The 24,041-nt window shown below is 54.8% G+C and overlaps 2 protein-coding genes across 4 annotated transcripts in view; one reads left to right on the top strand and one right to left on the bottom strand.

The window, feature by feature from the left end:
• NOC2L (NOC2 like nucleolar associated transcriptional repressor) overlaps positions 1-9,566 on the bottom strand; it is a 42,231-nt gene extending 32,665 nt beyond the window's left edge. Inside the window, exons 1-9 of the mRNA XM_027882448.1 lie at positions 9,503-9,566; positions 7,764-7,992; positions 5,292-5,463; positions 4,731-4,847; positions 4,003-4,120; positions 3,481-3,571; positions 3,126-3,204; positions 1,373-1,483; positions 245-358 (exon numbers count right to left, since the gene is read on the bottom strand). Of these exons, the coding sequence (XP_027738249.1) occupies positions 245-358; positions 1,373-1,483; positions 3,126-3,204; positions 3,481-3,571; positions 4,003-4,120; positions 4,731-4,847; positions 5,292-5,463; positions 7,764-7,992; positions 9,503-9,566 (1,095 nt within the window). The remainder of the gene's footprint in view (positions 1-244; positions 359-1,372; positions 1,484-3,125; positions 3,205-3,480; positions 3,572-4,002; positions 4,121-4,730; positions 4,848-5,291; positions 5,464-7,763; positions 7,993-9,502) is intronic.
• Positions 7,029-23,395, top strand: KLHL17 (kelch like family member 17). 3 transcript variants are annotated; one of them, XM_027882458.1, is made up of 12 exons: positions 7,029-7,091; positions 16,274-16,528; positions 16,939-17,060; positions 17,506-17,727; positions 18,693-18,809; positions 19,176-19,389; positions 19,473-19,617; positions 20,044-20,211; positions 20,522-20,610; positions 21,532-21,605; positions 22,437-22,618; positions 23,167-23,395. In XM_027882458.1, exons 2-12 carry the CDS (start codon positions 16,318-16,320, stop codon positions 23,393-23,395), a joined length of 1,773 nt encoding a protein of 590 aa, XP_027738259.1. In that variant the 5' UTR covers positions 7,029-7,091; positions 16,274-16,317. The 3 variants fall into 3 exon arrangements, with proteins under 3 accessions (XP_027738259.1, XP_027738261.1, XP_027738262.1); XM_027882460.1 differs by lacking the exon at positions 7,029-7,091 and adding an exon at positions 7,566-7,920; XM_027882461.1 differs by lacking the exons at positions 7,029-7,091; positions 17,506-17,727 and having other exon boundaries at positions 16,318-16,528.
• The last annotated feature ends 646 nt before the right edge of the window (positions 23,396-24,041 follow it).

Below are 24,041 nucleotides of genomic sequence, written 5' to 3'. Positions count from 1 at the left end.
AAGCCCTGAAGAATCTGGAAGATGAGTAGATAGATCACCAGCAGAGATCTTCCCCGCTCAGAGTCTCTGTGCCTCCAGCAGGAAGGGGAGCAGTAGGAAGAGCAGAGATCACTCTGACCTAACAGAATTTCTGCCTTGTTTAATTTTCTGGACATAACCAGCATCATCTAATAAGCTGCAGCTCTTTAACGTTATTTGCACATGAGAAAGAAAATCTGCAGATCAGAGCCAGTACCAAGCTTACCTTGAGCAAGGGACTTAAGTAAACCTCCTTCTTGTAGCGGCAGAACTTGTTCAGCACAAGGAAGGCCAAGACTCTCACTGTTTCCTCACCTGTGCTCCACAAAGTAATTGTTTGCTGGGATAAAACAGAAAGATACAGATTAAGTGAAGGGACAAAGAGCTCCTTCCTGGTCACACACAGGCCTGAGCTTCTCTCCTGCACAGCAAAACCAACAGCACTGGCAGCCCTTCTGTCCTTATACTCTAGCTGTGAGACTACAGGAAAAGGCAAGGTTGATGTTTTCACAATAAATAAACTGTCCAAAACTAGAACCTCTGAAAAATACACACACTTATTTGTGTAGCTGAATACTCTGAGCACAGGCACCAGCCTTGGATGTGACTCAATCACCCAGAGATTCACTTGGCCTGTCAGGAAGAACCTGGTACAGCAGGACCACAATCATTGCTGATGCCTCCAGAAGCCAGTTACCTCATCTGAACTAATGAACTCCACAGAACATCAGAAATATTTCCGCTGCAGGGCTGAAAAAGCCTCCTCAGAAATCCCCACAGTGGCACTTAGCAGACTCCAACACCTCCAGATATGAGGTGTCCCAGCCTCCCACCCCTGTACACCAGTCATCTTTGCCATCAAAGGGTTCCCAGCCTCATTTAAATGTTGCCTTGCAGTGTTTTTTTTTCATTTAAATGTCACCCTGCTGCCCTCTTCATCTCTTCCACGCCTCCTTTGTTGTTCTTAATGCTCAGCAGTTGTGACTAAGTTTCTGTAAAAATATTCCACCCCCAGCTCTGGAGAGGGAAATGGTACCACAGCGCCTGGCACACAGGCAGCAATTACTCCATCTGTGAGGAGGCAGCAGACAGCTTCCCAAAACACCTCCCTGCCACTTAGGAGCAGCTACACAGAGCCACCTCCCACTCACCTCAGCCTAAGATCAGCTCATGGCACCTGGGAGGCCTGGGAGAGAAGCAGGAATCCTCTCCAGAACCAATAGCAGAGCAAGGGAATAACAGTACAAGAGAATGAACTGTCACGAGATCCAGCCCAAATACCACAACAGGGTTGTCTGGAAGGGGAAAGAAGGTACCTCAGATCCAAATGACACATCACAGCACATCCCCTCACCTTGAGAAGGGCACGGCACTGCTTTGGGAAGGATAAATAATAAGGCACTATGGAGTTGACGTGCTGAAGCACCGCTGCACCAACCGAGGCTTCTGTCAAACAGGACAGGAGCTGTGGAGGCAAAACAAAGTAACAATCCCATTTAGCATGCAGTCCTCACCATCACTTCCTTCCCCATCTCTATTTTGCTGCTTCCAAGTATTTCTGTGTTACTAAAGGACTGGAAGACTAGGTTTTGCTAGGAGGGAGCTCCAACAAACCCGTGATAGCTGTCTCAAAAAAGGAGCAGACACAAGGTGGGTTAAATAACTGCCCTGAAAGCTCATCATCCTGGCAAATGTGAGCTGAGCTCATCACACAGAACCTCATTTGTGTGTACTGCAAAACCTAAGTTTATATGCAGCTGGAGCCACCTTGCAGATGGTCACCTCTGTCATCTCCCTCAGTCTACACAAGGCTTAGAAACAAAACCACCTGAACTGGTAACATACTGGATTGCTGTAGGATTTCTTAAGGGGAAGCTGGAATACTATTAGGTACCAAGAGGTTTTACCTCAAGGAAAAGGTAAGACAAACTATTAAGTAAACAGTATCTTTGTATTTCCAGACTGCTCAGCCCAGTTCTCTGGAGCCAAACCCGGAGATGTTGCAGAGATGTTCTAATGTGAAGCCATCCTAAGTTCCAAATTAATTTGAGAGAGGTTCTGCCTGATGCAGTGCCCCTCTGCCTGCAGTCCCAGCTGCTGGAAGCAGAGGCACATTGTCTACTTTTAATTTTCTTCCTCACCCCCCTCCTGGCACTGCAAAGATTCTGGACTGAGCAGGTCTCCTCTGCAAAGTCCCTCACACACCAAAAAGAAAGCAAAGAAGATATTGCTGAGAAACTACTGTGCCAGAAGAAGCCCTGTGGTGAAGGCTGGCACTGAGGGCTCTCAAGAGTCAGCACAGGAGCAGGGATTGCTCCAAGGCACTGCACTGCCAGCTTTTCCTTGTCTACTGCAATCCTCTGCTGCTGGCAGGAGGCACCACGGACTTGAGAGAAAAAAAAAAAAAAACCCTCTACTGATCAAAATGTCCTTTCTGCTAAGTCATTCTCCAGCTTACAGCTAGGAGACACCAGCACTGGTTTTCTCTTCTTGCATCCCCCTCCCCTCAGCTTCTGAAGAGGGAGTATTTCAACACTTCTTTTAATATTCTAAATTTGGGGATGCATGATGAAGCAATCTTAGAAAAAAAAAAAAAACAACCCGGGGGCAGAAGTTTCCTTCAGAAATAATCCATGAATTGTATCTGAAACACCAGACATGAGCTATTCTGGGGATATCCTAGAGAGATAGGACATTATTATCTATGTCCTATGTGGGATTACCCAGATAACACCTTCTTAGTATTTACCTCAAGAACTGGCAAGGTCATAGTGCCAAAAACTGAATTAACAATGCAGAATTTAGGAGCACAGCACTGCAAGATACTTTAAGGCCTATTAAATATTAATTTGTCGGACAAATTAAGACAGAAACAACCGCCAGAATGTTAATCCAACCATCCTTTACTGGCTCCCTATTTTGACCCAACCATCCTACAGACCTCCAAATTGGTAGTTGGACCCAACGCTTCCACGAGTCAGGGAACTGGATGGACACACAAACCTCAGACAGGTAAAAGCCCACCTGCCTCATCCCAAAATATCCCAAATAACAGCCCACCAACGCACAGACTGACCCCAGCAACAGAATATGATGACATTTCTTACTTGTATGGTACAGCCAAGGTACACTTTTATGTCCAGTCGCAGTTTGCCCCAGAGCGGGCTGGTGGAAGGGAGAACCATCCTGGAAACGAGCAACAGTTGGGTTTAGCTTTAGAAAACCCACCAAACAAATTAGATGTCAGCTGCCAAATGAGCAGTGAGTTCAACTCCTTGATACTGCCAGTGAGCAACAACTGCTTGCAAAGCACGAACCGAGGAGAAGTAAAAATTATGTCGCGGGTGAAAAGAAAAACCTCTGCTCTGTAAAAACTGCCTGGAGCACAGCAGTAGGAAGTTCAATTCAAAGAGCTTCCAAGCTCTCTCTGACCCTGCAGTTCCCAGATCCCCTCACACTTACTTGGCTTTCTTCTTTGGGGCTCTGGGAAGCAGCAGCTCCTGCAGGTAGTGGAAGAGGTCCCGGATACAGAAGGACACAAGGGCATTGAACACTGGTTAAAACAAAAGCCAGCAAAGCACTTGTAAATGATTTTCCACACATCCCTGGCTTCTCAGCTAATGTGAAAAGAGCTCCCCCAGGAACTGAAGCAGTAATTTCCATAGCAGAACTGCTGTGTTTCCCCGAGCTCCGAGAAAACACCAGTTTGCCTTATCCCAGAATTTTTTTATCTGAAGAATAAGATTACAACAGACAGCTTTTGGCAAAGGGGCCCTTCTCCAAGCAAACAGCACCAAACATCTTTTCTGACACCAGAAAAGATCCCATTGCACAGACTCACCACCAGGAAGATAAGCTACTTAAGTGAAATGAAGCCTGTGAAAGGGTAAGTTAACTCCTGCCAGTGCCTATCTCCACTCTCTTCCAAGAGCTGAACTGCCCCACAAAATCATTTCCCTTCCCTCACAGATGCAAACAACTCACCTGCAGTATCAGTCACTTGGAACTTGCTGGGATCACCCCCGCTGTCTCCTTTGGTGGTGGCTACAGCTGCTTTATAGGCTTGAGTGATTTCATGGAAGAGCCTTGGTGTCAGATTTCTCTGGGGGGGGAAGAAGGAGAAGGATTGCCGAGGAGAAAAAGCAAGAGATCTTCTGAAACGCTTCAGTATCGGAATTAATTGTTAAGTTTGATGGCAAAACCAGCTCTGATATGAAGGATAAAGGTCAGGACAGTGTTAATAAACACTGGAGGCCTTCACCTGCTCTAAAACTGGCTTTTAATTGGCTGGAGGTAGGGGCTGAGAAGCAATCAATCATCTGCAAGTAATTATGCAATTGTGATCTTCCTTCCCCTTGGTCAGAAGCAGAAGCCATTTCATTACTACTCAAACCACGACCACAAAAGCTCTTGGAGCTTCCAAATGCACAATGTAAGAGGATGAAAAATCAAAATTTCATCATTTTGGCCTCTTCTGAACCACATATTTCTCTAAGTTCTCCCTCAGATGGGCTGCAAGTACTCAACCTTGCAGTACAAGGAAAACTGCACTGAAAAACAAAAGCTCTGAGAGCCTGAGACATAAATATACTCTACAGGTTTTTGTCCAAGACTGCCTGGAAAAGATCAACTCGTGATTTGTTAATGACAGATGTGGAACTGTGTTTAAAGGAGGACACTCAGGAGCTTCGTATTCCAACTCCCCTGCTCACCTGTGCAGCTTTTTTCCAGTCTTCAACCATTTTCAGGCTCACAGAGATGAAAGAAACTCTCTTCCTTTTGACTTTTTCTTGTTCTTCCTCTTCCTCATCATCTTCATCGCTTGCTTCCTAGAGAAGCCACAGCATGACTGAGAAAAGGTTTATGCAATTCTCTTCTAGCCCCACCTCTCTTTTGCTGAGCAGCTACTGAAGAGGAATCAGATTTTATTAATGCCGTTATCAGTGCTTTGTGTAAAGAAAAGATGAAACTAGAGGTATTAAAAATTGATTTTAAAAAAGGCAGCTTAAGCTGTTTTGCTAAAACATCAAGGAGAAAACACATCACTTGAGGCAAAATTATTACTGAGAAAGATGACACAAAACCAAAGTAAAGAATTCACTAAAAAGAAAATACACTCCAAGGCTCTGCTTTGACAATCTTTAACAGACTTCTCGTGCTCAGTTCAAACCTCCAGCTGATTTCTGGGATTACAACCTGTGAATGAGCATAAAAACCTCACATGAAAATAACTGAATTAATTGATTCCAGCACTCCGAAACATGCCCTGGTACCTCCAGCGTATCAGGGGGTCTGTGCAGTGGCTCCTCCTCATCAGAACTGTCTGAGGCATCAAAATCCAGCAACGTGCGATCGTTTTCCTCCAGAAACTTGTAGAATTCAGGGTCTCTGTCCTTCAGCCTGGAGAGCTGATCCTTGTGTTCAGATGCCTTTCCTTTCTTCCTGGGGGAATAAGGGTTAACGTTAATTAGCATTTATCCACTGCTCAGACTTTATTCATGTGTATTTATTAACTTTATTCACAAGCAGCCCCTGGTCACTGAATCTATATAATGAATCTATAGCCTCTATAGCAGAGGCTGCAACGAACCCAACAATCAATTAGGTTGGAAAGGCCCTCCCAGCCCATGGAATCCCCACTGTGCCCCATCCTCACCTTGTCCCCCAGCCCAGAGGACCACATCCAGCCTTTCCTTGGGAGTGGGGACTCCAAACCTCCCTGGGCAGCCCCTTCCACTGCCTGACAACCCTTTCCCATGAGGAAATTCCACCTGATGTCCAACCTGACCCTCCCCTGGCACGGCCTGAGGCCGTTTTCCCTCCTCCTGTCCCTTGTTCCACGAGAGCAGAGCCCGACCCCCTCCGGCTCCCCCTTCCTGTCAGATGGAGAGCCAGAAGGTCCCTCCTGGAGCCCCCTTTTCCCCAGCCTGAGTCCCCGCAACCCCTCCCGGTGCATCCCCACCCCTCACCTGCCGGGGGCCGCCATTGCTGTCCCCGCCACGCGGCCGCCACTTCCGCTCCCGGCCTGCCCCGCGCGCAGCCACGCCCACTGTCCCTAAACCACGCCCCCGCCGCTGCCTTGGTCACGCCCCACTCTCGTCTTGGCTCCGCCCCCACCCCGCCGATCCCGACCTGGATCGGGAATATCGTGTCCAGATGGAGCGGGAAAGCGATTTTTCCTCTGTGCTGGGCTGTGCCCAGTTCGGGGCCCCCTCAGTTTATTGACGGGCTGGAGTGTGTCCAGAAATGGGAAGAGTCTGGAGCAGCAGGAGCGGCTGAGGGAGCTGGGGGGGTTCAGCGTGCAGAAAAGGAGGCTCAGGGGGGAACTTCTGGCTCTGCAATCCCTGACAGGAGGGGGGAGCCGGGGGGGGTTCGAGCTCTGCTCCCAAGAAACAAGGGACAGGAGGAGAGGGAACGGCCTCAAGCTGTGCCAGGGGAGGGTCAGGTTGAGGATAAGGAGGAATTTCCTTATGGAAAGTGTTGTTAAACATTGGAAGGGGCTGCCCAGGGAGGTGGTGGGCTCCCCGTCCCTGGGGGTGTCCAAGGAAAGCCTGGCCGTGGCCCTCAGTGCTCTGGGCTGGGGGACGAGGCGGGGACGGAGCACAGGGTTGGACTCGATGATTCCGGAGGTTTTATCCAAACTCAAGGATTTTGTGACTCCCCGTCCAGGCCACGCCCCGTCAGCCACTGATCCCGCCCCGTCTCGTGGCTCGCACCCACAGGGGCGGGGTCTGCTCTCCTAACCGCGCCTCCTTTCCAGCTAGACCACGCCCATCCCGCTGGTGGCCCCGCCCCTCGCCCCCCGGTCCGCGGGGCCGCAGCGGGGCCGGTGCCACTCGCTCCGGACCTCCGGACCCGACACTGACACGCGTGCCGGGCCGTGCCGCGGGGTTATTCCGGGTGACGGAGGAAGCCGCAGCCGCGGGGGCCGCCCCGGCTCGAGGAGGAGCCGCCGCTGCCGCCGCGCACCTGCCCGCCCCCGGCCCGCCCCGTCTGTGCCCGCCGCGGGGCCGGTGCGGGTGTAGCGGCGCCCCGCAGCATCCCCCGGGCTGGGCCGTGGCTGCAGCGGAGCCGTGAGTACCGCCGAGGCACGGCCCTGCCGCCACCTCCTCTTCCTCTCCCTCTTCTTGTCCCTCTCTCTCTCTCTCTCTTCCTCTTCCTCTCCTTCTCCCTCTTCTCTTTCCTCTCCCTCCTCCTTTCCTTCTTCTCCCTCTCCTTCCCTCTCTCACTTCTCTTCTTCCTTTTCCTCTCCTTCTCCCTCTCGCTCTCCTCTCTCTTCCTCTCCCTTTCCTTCTCCTTCTTCCTGTTCTCCTTCTCCCTCTTCCTCTCCTTGTCCCTCTTCTTCTTTCTCTCCCTTTCCCCTTTCCCTTTCTTTCTCCTCCTCCCTTTTCCTCTCTCTCTCTTCCCTTCCGTCTCCCCGGCATGGCCAGGGGACCCGGACCCCGCGATAGGAGGGACAGCCAGGGGGCTTATGGGATGTGGGGCAAACCGGAGGGGTTACTGGGGCGTGGGGGGACAGGCAGCAGGGGGGACCCCCGAGAGGATCTCCCCCCTCCGCTACTCCTGCGCATCCCTCCTGGGAGGGCAAGTTTTCTGTCGGAGTCGGGGGGGGGGGGGACACACACCTTTTGCAAAGGTTCGGTACAACCGGTGCCGCTTCCAAAACATTTCCAAAGGTTTGGAACAGCCGGTGCCGTCTCCAGCCTCTGCACCGCGGCATCCCCGTGGCCGAGGCCGGCAGCATCCCCGTGCTGAGCGTGCCCTCCTTCCCCTGTCCTCTGCCGAGTCCTGGAGAGATCCCGTTGGCAAAGGGAAAAGCTGCAGCTCCGGAGCCCGAGGAGCAGCCGCAGAGAGGGGTCTGGCCTGGCCGCGGTGTTCCTTGCCCTCGGTGGAAGCACACGGGTATCAGTGTTTCGTTGGTGATGGGGGAGCTGAAGGACACGAGGAGAAATGTTGCCTCGGGTTTTCTGGAAACTTGGGAGTCGGGGTGGAGGTGGGGGGGAACGGTGGGAAGTGGGACACAGCTTTTTTGTGGCCTCTGCAGTGACTGTCAGGGCAGAGGGCTCTCCTTGAGCTACAGCATCGCTGCTGCTGCTGGAGCTGGAGCTGGTCCTGGAGCAGCAGGCCAGGCAGGCAGCTGGTTTGGTACTGCTGGCTGAGCAAATGCCTCCCTCTCCAGGGAATGACAGCCTTGGGACTTCGACTTCCCCATGGCAAGGAAGGGTGTCTGTCCCTGCTTTCTCTGTGTGTCTGTCCCTGCTCTCTGTGTGTCTCTGCTCTGGCCACTGACCAGGCTTTGTGCCAGGCTCAGACTGCAGAAGCAGTGGCCTTGCTTTGATGGGGTCTCTGCACAGGAAGACAGCTCTCCTTTGGCTTCTCCTTTTGCTGTCCCATAGCACCATTTTGGGGGGCTCTCCGTTGCTGGAGACCACCAGGAGGGAGGTTAGTTCTGGAGTGATTCAGCAACATGTGGATATTTGGGTGCTTTTGATCTCAGCAGTCTGGCCTTTTGCACCAGGAGATGCTGCTCTGTTACAGCTTTGCTGTTTTGGGGCTCACTAACACTTCAGAGGACAGTGGCCTTTTGGTTATGATCCCTACAGCTAAACAAGCATCTCTGTGGAATCTCCTCCCTCTGCATCCCAAGTTTCTCTCCCGACCCGTGAACATCTGCTGGAAACCCTTTATTCAGCATAGCAGTGAGTAAGACTCAGGGATGTTGGGTGTAGAGATCTGAGTTTCCTTCCTGAGCACTGACTGATTAATGAATCACAGCAAATAGCATCTAATTCAGAGCACACCAGGAGCTGGCAGGCGTAACAGGCACCTGCTCTCTTGGCTTGATAGCCCAGGATCCAAATGGAGTTGCTCCACAGCATCTTGGGTAGCAGGGATGGTCCCTGATGCTTCCTGTCAGCTGAGGTCAGCGTGGTGGGGGTGGCAGTGGAACGTCTTTGTTCTGCCAGCAAAGACAGTGGCCATCTGCCCTTGCTCCCTCAGCATCAGTCCTGGTCTCTGGAGGTGGAGTGGCACGTGGGAATCAAGGCAGCAGTGCTCTGAAGGCTGGAGACCTGCTGGGGAGACTGTTCTGGGTTCTGGGCTTGTTTTGCTGCATTTCAGGCTCAGCAGCTTAAAAAACACTGAAGTCCCAGTGCTTCTGGATCTCCTCAGGTGCTGGAGCCCTGCCTCCAAACCCTTAGGCAAGCTGGGCTTGGGGAGGCTCGAGGGGCTTCATCCTTTCTGTCTGGCCTGCTGGAACTGGCTGCAAACTTCTAAAAGGATGTGACTCCTCAGGGGCAGGAATTCAAACTCCTTCAGCTGAAATTCCCAGGGCCTTGGCAGGCCCCCAGTTGTACCAGCAAGCTCAAGGCCACTATGTCACGTGCTCCTCATAGCTCAGTTTTCCTGTATGTAGCCTGTGCCGTTGCCTGCCAGAAGATGTGAGGGAATTCTCTTGTTTTCTGGCTTGAAAACAGGCTCCCACTGCTCCACAGTGTGAAGCTCAGAGCTTGTTCAGAGGAGGAGATGTGGATCAGGGTCTGGTACATCTACGCTGCCAGCCCACACTACAGCACAGGCTGGCAGGAGGCTTTGTAAACCCTCCAGGAACGTGGTGTGGGTCCTGTGGAAGGGGTGAGCCAGGGTGCAAGGTGGTGACCTCCTCTGGTGACCTCCTGGCCTGGAGAGTCACTCACGGGCAGCACTTGCCAAGCAGAATTATTCCACGTCTCGCCCATCTGTAGAAGATGTGCCTGCTCTTTTGCAGCCAGCAGATCCCGGTGCTTTTTCCTTCTTTCCCCTTCTTCTGGAGCCACCAGGCCATGCTGCCCCGTGTCATGGGGTCAGCCTTGCCTTTAGAAGCCAGATTGGTGTCTCCTGCTGGATCTCCCCAAATCTGTCTCTGTTGTCTGACATCAGGGCACTGCTGAGCACGAGTGACCTGCTCTGAACTGCCCCACCTCCTCCAGCCACCATCACCTGGTACAGCAGACAGGTAAAAGGGCACAATCCCTCTTTAAACAGCTGCTGGCCAAGGATGTTGCAGACAGAGAGGGGACTTCTGGGCAGGTCTAGGAGCCAGGAATATGGATACAGGCCGCCTCTGGTGACCTGAGCGCTCTCATCTTGCGTTTACCTGTCTGAAAAATGAGCTGGAGACAGAGATGTCTGTCATAGGGAAAGGCAGAGCCAGGAATACCACAGTGATGGGCAGTGCAGCTGAAGCTGGTGATTAGCACTGCTGCCTGGAGAGGGGATTTGCTTTATGCCTGTGTGTGGAGGTTTGGCACCGCTGGTGCCAAATAATAGCTCTGGATGCGACAGTAGCTCCTCTCCTGTGCCCACTGGGGGACGCTGGGAAGGGGGAATTAGGACACAACCCACATCTTCAGTCCTTGAGAGAGTCAAAGGGCTCATTTCACTTTGGCCTTGGTGTGCTTTGTGCTGGACTGGAGGAACTCCTGTGTGACCCCAGTGCAGCTGGAGAGCTGCACGTTTTGCTGAGCATCTGAAGGCATGAATCCATTTCCATTTCTTGTTCCTCCCTAACCTGTAAATTCAGCAGTCCCAAACCCATTCGGGTCCTGACCCTCACAGCCAATTACTTGAAAATGACCCAGAGCTTAGCACAGATGCCTCTAAATCCCTCAACCATGGAGTCCTGCTTGGAGCAGCAAAATAAGGAAGGAGAAAGCTGAATTTGCAGATGTCTGCAGGAAGAGCTGCTGCCTTTGGGAAGTAAGGGAGAAGGTTGTGTACCCAGGTGGGCACCAAGCAGGCTGGATGCCCCTTCATCTCTCTCAGGTATGAGAATGTCCCAGTGCATTGAAGCTCCCTCCTCTCACAGCTGAAGCTCTTCTGAGCGTGACTTGAGAGCAACTTTGAGCTGAGCTTCCAAACGCAGCTCCCCAGGAGTATTGGGGGGCGAGGCTTTAATTAGAAAAGACCTCCAGCCCTCCTGTGTGCACGGGGGGCCGATTGATTACAACCCACTGAGTTGCTGAAAGGCACCGCCGAGGTCAATGTGCTGAATGCCCTTCTTGCCTGGAGCCAGCACTGTCTCTGTGCTGTAGAGCTGGCAACTGCGCGCAGCTTTTCCCCGTCCTCCCCACCCCCTTTGCCAGAGAGGCTCCACATCCTCTCTGGCAGCTTGTCACTTCTCTGCAGATGTCTAGACAGGAGGATTCAGTGCGTGTCAGTTATGCCTAATTCATTAAAAAAAAAAAAAAAAAAACACCACCACACCAAAAAAAAAAAAAAGAAAAAAAAAGAAAAAAAAAGAAAAACCACCAAACCCTACTGAGAGCTGGGGATTCTCAGTCCTGCAGACTCAGCACTGTCTGCGGTGCCCCGGTGCTGCCTTCAGGCTGGCTCAGAGCAGATTAATTCCATGGATCTGTAGGAGCAGCGAGTGCCTCAGCTCCCACCCGCAGCAGGAGGGCTTGGGGAAGGGCTGCCATGGCTGGCAGAGGGACCAGCAGAGAGGAGAGGAGGTGGGGAGAGGTGTTTGGGGCTGGATGTGTGCTTGTCCTTGCTCCTTGCCCCGCTTGAGTGTTCTCAGCTCCGTCAGGAGCTGGCAGAGGGCTCCAAGGTGTCCAAGCCCTCAGTCTGGGCTGAAACTACCAGCTTCCCAATTCTAGTGTCCCTCCTGAAGGCAGAGCTCCCTTTGCCACGTTGTGTCACACTTCCCATCAACGTTTTCAGCCCCTGTCCAAGGTGCAGCTGCAAATCAGCCCTTGCAGGACCCGCAGTTCAGAGCATCTCGTTCCCTGGTCCTGAACCGGCTTCCTCCCTCTGCTTCCTTCCAGCTGCTGACTCTTCTAGACTGAGCAGGCAATGAACCTTGTATTAAAAAGGCTGGATGTGAGCTGCTGCACACTGTCAGTGTCTGCCTGAATTCCCTGGATCCAGGCAAAGCTTTTACAGGGGCTGAGGAGGGGCTGAACCCCAAAGCACTGCAGTGAGCAGATTTTTCTACCTGCATCAGTGACACTAATGTGACATGCCCTGGTGGGGGCAAGTGCCTTGGATTTAGTGCCTGGTTTGCCATCTGAGTCCTGGGCATATACAACTGGATGATTCCCAGTCTTTTTTGCTTGTGTTTATTGTGGGGAAGGGAGCAGGAAAGGTAGGAACACAATATGTTTTGTATTAGGCAGTGCCAGGCCCTCTGAAAGAAGGAAAAATTTGGGATGTCCAGGCTTGAGGTGTAAGGGCAGTGTATATCTGCTGTAGCCTGTGAAAACAGCCCTGGCATCTGATTATCGATGCAAAAACGCTGCTAATTGTCTGGTAGTTTTAAAGCTTCTGCTTAGTGGGCTTCAGAGCCACGGAGGGGTTCCACAAAAGGGTCGGCTCAGCCAAATTTGGGGTCTCCACAAAGCTGCAAGGGAGGTGAAATGTGCAGCGAGCTCAGCTGCATCTCTGGATGCTGGCGCGAGCTCCGTTAATGGTCTTACAGCACAACAGCCTCTGTTGTTACTGCCAGCTCAGCTGTTTGTGTCCCTTGGCTGTGGAAGGGAAGGAAGAGTCTGCAGGAACACAGGAGCACATCGTCTTCCCGGCCCTGCTCCCAGGAGGGAAGTTGTGCCCGCCCCCACAGCTGGGCAGGGCTTTGCCTGTGCCCCCCCTGGGCTGCCCCAGTCTGCTCCTGCCCCCGTCGTGGTGTTGCACGTTTCAGTTCTTTGGGGAATGCTGGACTGGAAAGCGGGCTGTGAATCCTCTCAGAGAGGATTAAAAAGGAGAATTCCGATTTCTGGTGCAGGGGAGATGGAGATGCACTTGGAAGGAGTGATTCCCGCTTGTGACTCCATTGTGATCCCCTCCTTCCCCAGGGATCCATGCTGTTGCTCCATCCCTGGGTGAGTTCTGCTGCCAGCAGCCCCTGCCTGCCTAGGGCTGAGCCAGAGGAGGTCTGCAGGCAAAAACAGGGACCCCCCCAGTGCCCAGGAATTAGGGGGGGGCAACACTTCTGTGGGAGATGCAACGATGTGCTCACAAAACAGGGCTTTGTAAGTGGCTTACTGGGATATCAACACAGGGATTGGGCACGTGTGGAGGTGATGGATTTAAGGATGATTGTGTGTCAGGCCTTAGGGCATGGTAATGCCTTGGAGTAGGGGATGTCCCCAACATCTGACCAGCTGCACAGGATGTGTCCTTGCGGTCTCCCAGCTCGCCTGCCAGACACAAAATCCCCATCCAGGCTGTTGACAAAAAGCCATTCTCCAGGGCCTTCCTGGGGAAAGGGCAGGCTCGGAACTCCTCCCTGGAGGATACTCTGCTCCCTGTTTATTGTTCAGCACGCTTCTTTTCACTCCCAGCAAAATATGGTTTTTTTGTGCGGAGAGAACAGGCCTCCCTTTGGGGGCAGGGATCATTTGCATTAATTAACGGAGCTGTTATGCATGGCCACGCTCTGTCGCATGGAAGCCAAACAAACGCCTCCTTTTTTTCCCCCTTCCCCCCCCCCCCTTTTTTTCTTTTTTTTTTTTTTTTCCATAACCTCCAAGTTATTACAAGTCAGGCACCGCATCCGCTCCGGCCGACGCGTGACACGTGCGTTCCTTGCTGCTGTGCGCTCCACAAAAGTGGGCTTGTGTTTCCTTTCCCCCCTCTGGAGCTCTGGACACTGCTTCACTGTCTCCCGTGGTCCAGGCACCGTTCCCCATTAATTACATCTTAGCAGGCCTTCATTTCCTGGGAATGAAGTTCCAGCAAGGAAATCAGGAATATTTAGTGCTGCCAGCGAGGTGGGGAGTTCAGCGCTGGGAGCAGCATGAGCAGCAGTGAGGTGTTCCTTTCTGTTCCTTTCCTTTTCCCCCACTGGTTAGTTATATATTCTGATCCATTAAAGCAAAAGAGCTCTGATAGGAACAAGTTATTGTGGAGCAGAGGGGACAGTGGGAAGTGGGACTGAAGGGGTTGTACCCACTTCAAACCTTCGACCAGCCCCATGCCAGGGCTTCAGGAGGGTGACCCTGTCTCCCAGAGGGGCTGGTGGGTGGGTGAGTGGCTCTTCAGAGCTGGATTGCTGAGGCTGCAGTGTGGCTGCAGCCAAAACCCATCCAGCAGAGCTGGTTCAGGCTGCCTGTGGGACTGTCCCCTGATTGTGGGGATGCTCATGGAGCCGAGTGGCAACGGGGTGGCATCTCCTGCTGGCCCTGTGCTCTTCTTGGTTGCATCAGAGACCAGATGACAGAGAGGGGGTGTAGCTCAGGGTGGCCCCTCAGAGCCCTGTGAGGGCTGTGCCAGCCCTCGCTGGTGACAGCAGGGAGGTGTGCCTGGAGAGGGGATGAGAATCATTGCAAGGAAAGATAATGTCACCCCTTGTCATCCTGCATTTGTACTTGCCCAGAGTCACGCAGTGACTCAGTGGCAGGGCTGGGAAGGGAGCCCAGCGCTTCCGAGTCTTTGGAAACGCGTTTGATTCCTGCCGTGCCAGTGCCTCGGCCGCAGCCACCTCCAGCCTGCTGTGCCCTCTCTGTCCCTCCCCTGACCGCTGGAGCCCAGTTTTGTGCTCCTCCAAGGTGGCAAACCTGTCCTCACAAGTCTCCCGGAGCCCAAGGAGAAGAAATCCCACCTTTTCCCAGCTCGTCTGCCCTGTCCTGCGTTGTCCCCGCGCTGCTGTGGAGCTGGGAGCTCCTGTCCCTCACTCCTAGCACCCTGGAGGGATGAGGAGAGTGCTTTAGAGCTGGAACATGACTTAAATACTGATGGGGATGAGTATGCTCAAGCAGTGTGTTACACAGAGAAACCAGCTCAAGCAGATGAGGAAAACCCTTGGGCTTGCAGCTAGGGATGGGAAAAAAGGTGGGAAAGCACCGTGTGCTCTCTGCCCTAAACCAGCTCTATTAAAGGACCTCTGGAGCTCAGGCAGGGATGTTAATAACTATAATCCTCCTTTGTGAGGGCATCTCTTATGTCCACATGTGAATTAAGAGAGAGAGGGTGTCCTGGGGATGCCGCAGCTTTCCCGGGGGTGTGGGAGAAGGGCAGTGACCTCATGGGCCCTTCTTCCCTGTCAAGGGCACCGTGGCATCCTGCTCCCACTACTGGAAAGCATCAACAGGCATTGCCTTTGTTGTGTGCCCCTGAGCCCTCCCCGCTGACAGCGAAATGAGGAATCTCGTATCACCCAGGATGATGCAAATAGAAAAGGGCATCGCAGGCTCCTCTCCGCTCAGGAAACATGTTTATTCATCTTTTTTCTTTCCTCCCCCAGACTCTAGTACGTGATACAACCGCTACTTAAAAAAGGAATAGATGGCTGCATCCGTGGCTGAGCAGGCACAGAGCGGTGGGTTTCTATTTTTAGGCCCGGCACGGCGGGTGGAGGTGTGAGGGGAGGCTGAGGGGATTCTCTCGCCGCAGGGATGCGGGGGCAGGCGCACGCGTGCAGCACACGGCCTTATTTTTTATTCAAGCTGCCTTTTTTCTCCTGCTCCCTCCCCCTCCTTCCTCCTGCTGCTCAGTCATTCCCTCCTCACTCCCCCACCTTTCGGGTGATGCTGGCACGGAGACAGTCAAACGCCTTTGGAAACAGCGGGAGCAGCCTGGATGGAAAGAGTGTGGGGAGAAAACCTCTCAGCGCAAATAAATGCCCTTGTTCCCTGATTAGGCAGGTTTTGTTTTTTTTGTAGAATCACTGAATCACTGGGTTGGAAGGGACCTTAAAGATCAACGAGTTCCACCCCCCTGCCAGGGGCAGGGACACCTTGCACTAGCCCACGTTGCTCCAAGCCCTGTCCAACCTGGCCTTGGACGCTTCCACAGGGATGGGGCAGCCACAGCTTCTCTGGCCTGACCTGTGCCAGGGCATCACCACCCTCACAGGGAAGAATTTCTCCCCAATATCCCATCTAACCCTGCCCTCTGGCAGTTTGAAGCCATCCCCCCTTGTCCTGTCACTCCATGCTCTTGTAGAAGTCCCTCTCCCTCTTTCTTGTAGGTTCTGGATGGCCACAATTCAGTCACCCCGAAGCCTTCTCTTTTCTCTCCTTCCTTGCTGAAACTCTAACACAGGCAGTGATAAGGGGATCCCTGGAGCCCCAACGCCCTCACAGGGAAGAATTTTTTCCTAATCTCAAACCTGAATTTCCTTCTTTCAGTTTGAACCCAGGTGAGCAGGACGACATTTCCCTGGCAGGGGCTGGTTCGAGCTGTTCTTGCACAGGGTCTTCGAGCAGTGCTTGGGGTTGCCCGGGGCTAGAGCTGTTCCTGCCTGGCTAATACTTTGTTTTTCCCCCCACGCCAGAGCCGGTGAGAAGGGGAAAACCCCCCCAGCTCCCTCCTGCAGCCATGGAAGGGGGTGTGCAGCTCCTCAACCGCGACGGGCACAGCATCTCCCACAACTCCAAGCGCCACTACCACGATGCCTTCGTGTGCATGAACCGCATGAGGCAGCGGGGGCTGCTCTGCGACATCGTGCTCCATGTGGGCACCAAGGAGATCAAGGCCCACAAGGTGGTGCTGGCGTCGTGCAGCCCGTACTTCCACGCCATGTTCACAAGCAAGTAGAGTCCCCTCTTTCGCCGTGGTCGGGCTCTCCCCGCCCTCCAAACCCTCTGCTCTCCGCCAACCCCTTCGCTCTCTGCCCTGCTACCCGTTCTCACTGCCCTGCCCTATGGAATTGCAGTGCCACTGTGTCTCATTTCAGTGAGGAAGTGCAGTAATATTCCTCTTCTGACTCCCTGCCCTGAATGCCTGTGCCCACAGTCCCTGCACAGGTGTCTTGGTGCCCCTCCTGCAGAGCTGGACCCCCTTCCCTAGGGCACACCGCTGCTCCTCCTTGCTAAAAGAGGGGCAGAAGACCTTCCTGGGCTGCTCTGTGGAGGTGGATGAGGCTTGGTTAGACCCTCCTGGGGGGAAACAAGTCCTGCAGAGGGATTTTTGCTCATTGTTGTGTCTGTGTTGCCCCAGATGAGATGAGTGAGAGCCGCCAGACGCACGTGACGCTGCACGACATCGACCCCCAGGCCCTGGAGCAGCTGGTGCAATACGCCTACACGGCTGAGATCGTGGTGGGAGAGGGGAACGTGCAGGTAGGAGCTTCCCCCCCCAAATCCCTCCTTTCCACAAAGCTGTTCTGTAGGAGGCTCGCCTCCTGGGGGCTCTTCTCTCCTTCTGCTCAGCACTGCCAGCTGTTTTTTCCGTGAAGGCATCTGGATCTAGCAGTGGTCAGGGAGTTCACCTGCTTCCCCATGCCCAGAGGTGCTGGGAACGGCTCCTCAAAGCACTGTGCAATGCCCAGGTCTATTCCTGAGCACCTGCCATTCTCCTGGCCCCATGGGGTGTTAGTGGTGTCCTTCTCAGCTGTTCTCTACCTTAGTTCTCTTGGAAGCAAGGAATGCTCTCTCCTTCCCTGCGCTTGTGTGCCTGAAGACGCTCAGTAAACCTTGTTCTGCTCGTGGCTTGCAGTGAGACGAGGGTGAAAATGGTTTCCTTGCCCTGGAAACTCTCTTTTCCCCCCTTCTTTCCCACTGCCAGACACTTCTTCCTGCTGCCAGCCTGCTTCAGCTCAATGGTGTGCGGGATGCTTGCTGCAAGTTCCTGCTCAGCCAGCTCGACCCATCCAACTGCCTGGGGATCCGGGGCTTTGCTGACACCCACTCCTGCAGTGACCTCCTCAAGTCTGCTCACAAGTACGTCCTCCAACACTTCGTGGAGGTGTCCAAGACAGAGGAGTTCATGCTGCTGCCTCTTAAACAGGTGAGGCCCCTGATGGGAGTATGAAGGTGTGGGTGCAGCAAAGCTTCTCGTGCTCTGTCCTGGAAGGCACAGTCTGTGCGTCAAAAGCCCAAGGAACCTGCACTGAGGGGACAGGGTTTGGCACGGGAACACACCCAGGTTCTGTGCTTTGGTCCTCTCTGTTCAGTGGAGATATATGTGCTTTGGTTCTCTCTGTTCAATATGTGGGAAGATTTCTGTCAGAGAACTTAATCCCATGGGAATTAAGGGTGGGAGGGTAGGACGGAGGATAATTTTGGTCACTGGTGCTTGCCACGTGAGCTCTGAGCACACAGTCCAAGGAATAAGTCCTGCCTGCCCTGGTCACGTAGCTGTGATGTTTAATTCAGAGCTCAGCTAATGTTTCCTGCTGTTCATCATGTGTCAGGATGGCCCCTGGCTCCTCTGCTGTGCCCTGGCCAGGAGGCACCCCCAGTCCTTGCTCTGCATCACCTGACCCTGTGTGGCCCCTCAGCAGGATCCAGACACCTCCTTTCACCCCTTCTTGGGGCTGGGGGTGCGTGACAGTGAGGGGAGGTGCATATCTCCACCTGCTCTGGCTCCACAGTCCTTGCAATGAGTGCTCTGGGACCAGACGGGGCACCCAGGTCTGTCCCATGAAATATTGAAGGGGCCTGTGCAGGCAGAGTCGTCTGCCTGATCTCACTGACATTGATTGGAAGTGTCAGGAATTGCAGCAGCTTCTGCCACAGAAGGGGGGGATGAGCTGGGGGGGGATGACTGAGGGCAGAGCTGTCTCCACACCAGCTGCACCTGCTGGTTTGAGGGACCCAGGGCTGTGCACCCTTGAACCACCAGTGTGCACAGGAGGCAGGGCTCTACCTCTGGCAGTGCTGTTCCACTGGGCTGGTTCCTTGGAGGTGTGAATGTCTCCTCTCCTCCCAGTCCATACCAACCAACACTGCCCCTTCCACCCCCCTCTGCAGGTGCTGGACCTCATTTCTAGTGACAGCCTCAATGTGCCATCGGAGGAGGAGGTGTACCGGGCTGTGCTCAGCTGGGTCAAACATGATGTGGACAGCAGGAGACAGCACGTCCCCAGGGTGAGTGTGCTGGGGAGGTGGCCTGGATCTACCCACCAGCTCTGAGTGCCTGGGCTGGGTGGGGACACGGCTGGAGGGACATCAGATCACATCATACCATTTCCAGTCCAGATTGGAAGGGACCTTAAAGGTCCTCTCATTCCACCTCCCTGCTATGGGTAGGGACACCTTCCACTCTCCCAGGTTGCTCCAACCTGGCCTTGGACACTCCCAGGGATGAGGCAGCCACAGCTTTTCTGGGCAACCTGTGCCAGGGCCTCACCACCCTCACAGGGAAGAATATCCCACCTAAACCTCTCCTCTTCTAGTTTAAACCTGTCCCCCCCTTGCCCCATCCCCATCCAAAGGCCTCCTCTCCCCTCGCAGCTCATGAAGTGTGTCCGGCTGCCCCTGCTGAGCCGGGACTTCCTCATGAGCAACGTGGACACGGAGCTGCTGGTGCGGCACCACTCGGAGTGCAAGGACCTGCTGATCGAAGCCCTCAAGTACCACCTCATGCCGGAGCAGAGGGGCGTCCTGAGCAACAGCCGGACGAGGCCGCGGCGCTGCGAGGGGGCCAGCACGGTGCTCTTCGCCGTGGGTAAGGGAGCCCCCCTCGCCCGCATCCCGACCCCATCCCGGGCCCCCACGGGCTGGGTTTGCTCTGTTTGCCCTCCCTCCCAGGTGGAGGGAGCCTGTTTGCCATCCACGGGGACTGTGAGGCCTACGACACGCGGACGGACCGGTGGCACATGGTGGCCTCCATGTCGACGCGCAGGGCCAGGGTGGGCGTTGCGGCCATCGGGAACAAGCTCTACGCTGTGGGCGGGTAAGGAGGGCACGGGAGGTGGGGAGAGCAGCGCAGAGCTGCCCCAGGGGGAAGGGATGGCCAGCAGAGCCTCCCCGGAGCCCGACTCTGGATGCACCATCCAGCATCGCTGGGGTAGCAACTCAAAACCCCTTCCCTGCCCTGTGGCTCGGAGCTGCAAGTTCACCAGCTCTTGTTGTGGTGGTGGCTGTGTCCTGGGCTAGCACAGTCCCCCATCCCTTCCCCCCCGACATTTCTCTCAGAATCACGGAATGGTTTGGGTTGGAAAGAACTTTTAAGATCTCATTCCAACCCCCTGCCATGGGCAGGGACACCTTCCACTAGCCCAGGTTGCTCCAAACCCCGTCCAACCTGGCCTTGAACACTTCAGGGATGGGGCAGCCACAACTTCTCTGAGCAGCTTCTTCTCTCTTTTTCTCCCAACAGCTACGACGGGACCTCTGACTTAGCTACAGTGGAGTCCTATGATCCTGTCACCAATTCCTGGCAACCTGAGGTGTCCATGGGCACCAGGAGGAGCTGCCTGGGTGTGGCAGCACTTCATGGGCTTCTCTATGCTGCTGGGGGGTACGATGGGGCCTCGTGCCTGAACAGGTAGGGGATTGCCTTGCTACAGGCCCCTCCACTGCTCGTGCATGCAATGCCCTTGGTCCTGGGAGCCTGGGAACCCTGCTCCTGACCCATGGACTGACCCTAGGGTAGATGTGTTGCAATCCAAGGGGGAAAAACCATTTTGTAGCCCTCTGCCACAACAGAACGCAGCCTTTGTCGGTTCTCCCCTCCTATTTTCCCTGTCTACTCCCGAGCTTCCTTGGGAGCTGCCCCTGAGGGCCTGTGTCAAAGAGCTTTGACCTGGGCTTTTCCAGTGTCACACCTTATGTTCCTGTGTCCCTGCCTGCTGCAGCGCAGAGAGGTACGACCCTCTGACAGGCACCTGGACATCCATCGCTGCCATGAGCACCAGGAGACGCTACGTCCGGGTGGCAACTCTAGGTGGGTGATGGCACGAGGGCCTCACGGGCTTCTGTGCGGCCTCTCTTGCATTCCTGGTGGTTCTTTTTGATGTTCTGTCCTAGTTCCTGCCCCTTCTCCCGAGATTCCCTTAGCTGTGAGTCTGGATGGCCCAGCCATCCCTCTGCCATGTCCTGACACGCTGCCTGCCTCTGCCCTGCTCCTCAGTGTCCTGAGGAACTGGGTTTCATCACGCTCTGTAGGCAATTCCTCAGGGGACCCACAACTTGTTCCTTTGTGCCCCTTCCACTCTGGAGCAAGGGGCTGGCTGTGAATGATCCCCTGTCCCTAGAAAAGGAAGGGACAACCTTACTAGTCCTTCAGTATGAAAGCAGGACAGTCCTTTTGCTGACGAGACAAGTCCCGCTCTCACCCAAGCAGGTGCTGGGCCTCCCTGGGGATGCTCCCCGCCTTCCCAAGAACTGCCACATGGTGTCCCAGTGTCCCTGTGCCTCTCCCCTGCCCTGTTCTCTGGTTTCAGCTCTCAGTGCTGACTCAGAGCTTCCCTCCCCTCCATCCCCAGCTCGCGCTGTGCCTGCCACAGCCGATACTGGCATTCCCCTGCTCCAGCCTCCGCCGCTAAAAATAACCCGTCGCTCCAGCAGGGAGCACTTGCAGCTCCTGTGATGAGGAGGTCAAGAAGCAGCAGGCAGAGGAGTTCTCTGGGAAGCTTGGAGCGTGGCAGAGAAACTGCCTGATGAAAATTTCACAACACTCTGTGCTGGAAGGGGAGGGGAGCCGGGGGAGCCCTGCTGAGAGGAGCTTGGCTGCCTGGGGCACGGGAGGCTCAGCTCATACCTGTGTGGACACCTAAAGGGTGGTACCTGGAGTGCTGTGGCACCTGTGTTGGGACAGGGACAATGTGTTTAGCTAATTCCAGTGCCTGTGTGACTGTCTTTGCAGAAGGCAACCTCTATGCTGTTGGGGGATACGACAGCTCATCCCACTTAGCCACGGTAGAGAAATATGAGCCCCAGGTAAATACGAGGGAGATTTTGATAAACTTTTTCCTTCTCCCCTCCTCTGGGGTGCCTGAAAGGACTTCAGCTACTGTGCATGACTGTAACAAGGAGTGGGTATCAGCCCTTTCCTGGGGTCTTCCACAGGGACAGAGAATCCGGGGTGCAATCCCGAGCAAAATGAGCCAAAGTTGATCCATGCAGGCTCTGAGATACCACTGCGAGATTTCAGCCACCAAAACACTCTCTACCCTGCTGCCTGTAGGCCAGCTCGAGTTCTGTAGGAAGAACAGTGCTGGTACATGCCCTGAGCTGTTTCGAGCTTCCAGCTGAGGTCCTGCACTGTGCACATCCAGTGTGGTGATCGGGGAGGGTGGCAGTCTGGGGACATGTGTTGGGCCTGGGGACTCACAGCTCTGCTCGAGCAGGGGAGATTGCTGCAAAAAGATCAAAGGGAAGGTCCTGGAGGTTTCTCATGAGCTGTACAGTTGTACTTGCAAAGATCTGAAATAGATACAGCTCAACCCCCATGGCCGGGCTGGGATTCAGCTGTGACACCACTGGTGGCCTGGCACGGGGATCTCTGTGCCCCTGGGATGGCAGGGCTCCTGCCAGCTGCCACAGTGCTTTCCTGGGCCACTCAGCAGAGATTTCTGTGCTGCTCTTACTGTGGGAGAGTGGAAAGGAAAGAAGTGGGTTCCCCCCAGAAATCCTTTTGTGGGGGGAGGACCATTACGCCAGGAGCTGCGTGCTTAGAGCAGGACTAACACCACAGGACTGATTTGGCCAGGGATAGGTGAAAAATTTTTGTTCTCCTGGCTGGTTTGAACAAACGTTGCCCGTTCCCAGATCAACACCTGGACACCCATCGCCAACATGCTGAGCCGCCGGAGCAGCGCGGGGGTGGCCGTGCTGGAGGGGATGCTCTACGTGGCTGGGGGCAACGATGGGACCAGCTGCCTTAACTCTGTGGAGCGCTACAACCCCAAAACCAACACGTGGGAGAGCGTGGCACCCATGAACATCCGCAGGTAAGGAGCTGTGCCCCGCCCTGGTGGCAGCAGGGGCGGGGGTCCCATCTCGCCTTGCCTCACTTGGCGCTGCAAACCATAAAACTCCCGGGGTTTGGCTGATGCTTATGACTGGCTTCACACAGGCAGCCACGCTCCTGCTGTGCTGAGAGGGGCTGGAGTGTGGGCCAGGAGGGCAGAGCAGGGGTGTTCTGCAGAGGGTTTTATTCCCAGCGGTTTGCGCGGCTTTGAAGGTGGTTCCGCTGGCTGAGCCCACGGAGATGTTTCTGGGGCTGTGGGAGGATTTAAACCTTGCAAAGTCTGAGGATTTTGGGCTCCTAGAGTTTGTTATTTAGAGGTGGCACTTCTCCAGTGGCGTGAGAGTGACAGAGTGAAGGGGAAGACCTGAGAATCTGTGCTGCACTCTGCTTGAACTCCACTAGTTAATTTTCTCTGGGCGACTGTGGGGCCGGGCACTCCTTCTGTGGGGCCGCTTCACCCGAGGCACCGTAAGCTCCCCTTACACCCCAGAGCCTCACCCCACTGTGGTGTCTGCGTGGTCCTTGCAGGAGCACCCACGACCTGGTGGCCATGGACGGGTGGCTGTACGCCGTGGGTGGCAACGACGGCAGCTCCAGCCTCAACTCCATCGAGAAGTACAACCCCCGCACCAACAAGTGGGTGGCAGCGTCCTGCATGTTCACCCGCCGCAGCAGCGTGGGGGTGGCTGTGCTGGAACTCCTCAACTTCCCTCCCCCCTCCTCGCCCACCCTCTCGGTGTCTTCGACGAGCCTTTGACAAAGAGCCAGGACGTACCTTACCTCGAGGGGCCGACGGGGGTGCCTGGCAGGGCTCTAGGCCGGCCCCGAGGGGCAGCCGGTCGCTGTAGGATGGGAGCGAAGGTCCTGGTTGGTGCCTGCAGCCCCAGCACTCCTGTGAACCCCGGAGCTGCCCCCGCTCTCGGTGCACACGTGGGACCAGCACCACCACAGCAGTTAGAAACGTGCTTCCCGGACGGGCACCCTCGGTCGGAGGGCGAGGAGCCGGGTGCTCTCCGCTCCGCTCAGACTCATCCCACCGCCCGCCCCTGAGGGCTCACGTGTCCTCTGGGGAGGGGGAAACTGTAAACCATTGCTGCTTCTTGGATTCACGGGATCCAGCCGGTGCCACACACGATCACAGCCGGCCTTGGAGGCTTCCAGGAGCCCTGTGGGGTGGCCGAGGCGGGTAGTGCTCCTGCCGAGGATACGGCGAATGTGCAACCACCGCTCCTCTGAATGTCACTGTAGCCAAACTCTCTACCAAGCCTATCGTGCACTGTTAAAGACTCTGAGGCCACTGTATGGTTCTCAATGGTGTCTCATTGATGCCTTAAAAATACACAAACAGAAGAAGCCCAGCTGAGGGACAGGGCCTGGAGGAGGTGAGGTTCGGAGGCAAAACT

Source organism: Empidonax traillii, unplaced genomic scaffold, assembly GCF_003031625.1.
Source record: "Empidonax traillii isolate 1590-97213 ecotype Southwest subspecies unplaced genomic scaffold, ASM303162v1 scaffold106:size2091409, whole genome shotgun sequence".
NCBI classification, from domain to species: domain Eukaryota; kingdom Metazoa; phylum Chordata; class Aves; order Passeriformes; family Tyrannidae; genus Empidonax; species Empidonax traillii.
This window is presented reverse-complemented; position numbering and strand designations above follow the sequence as displayed.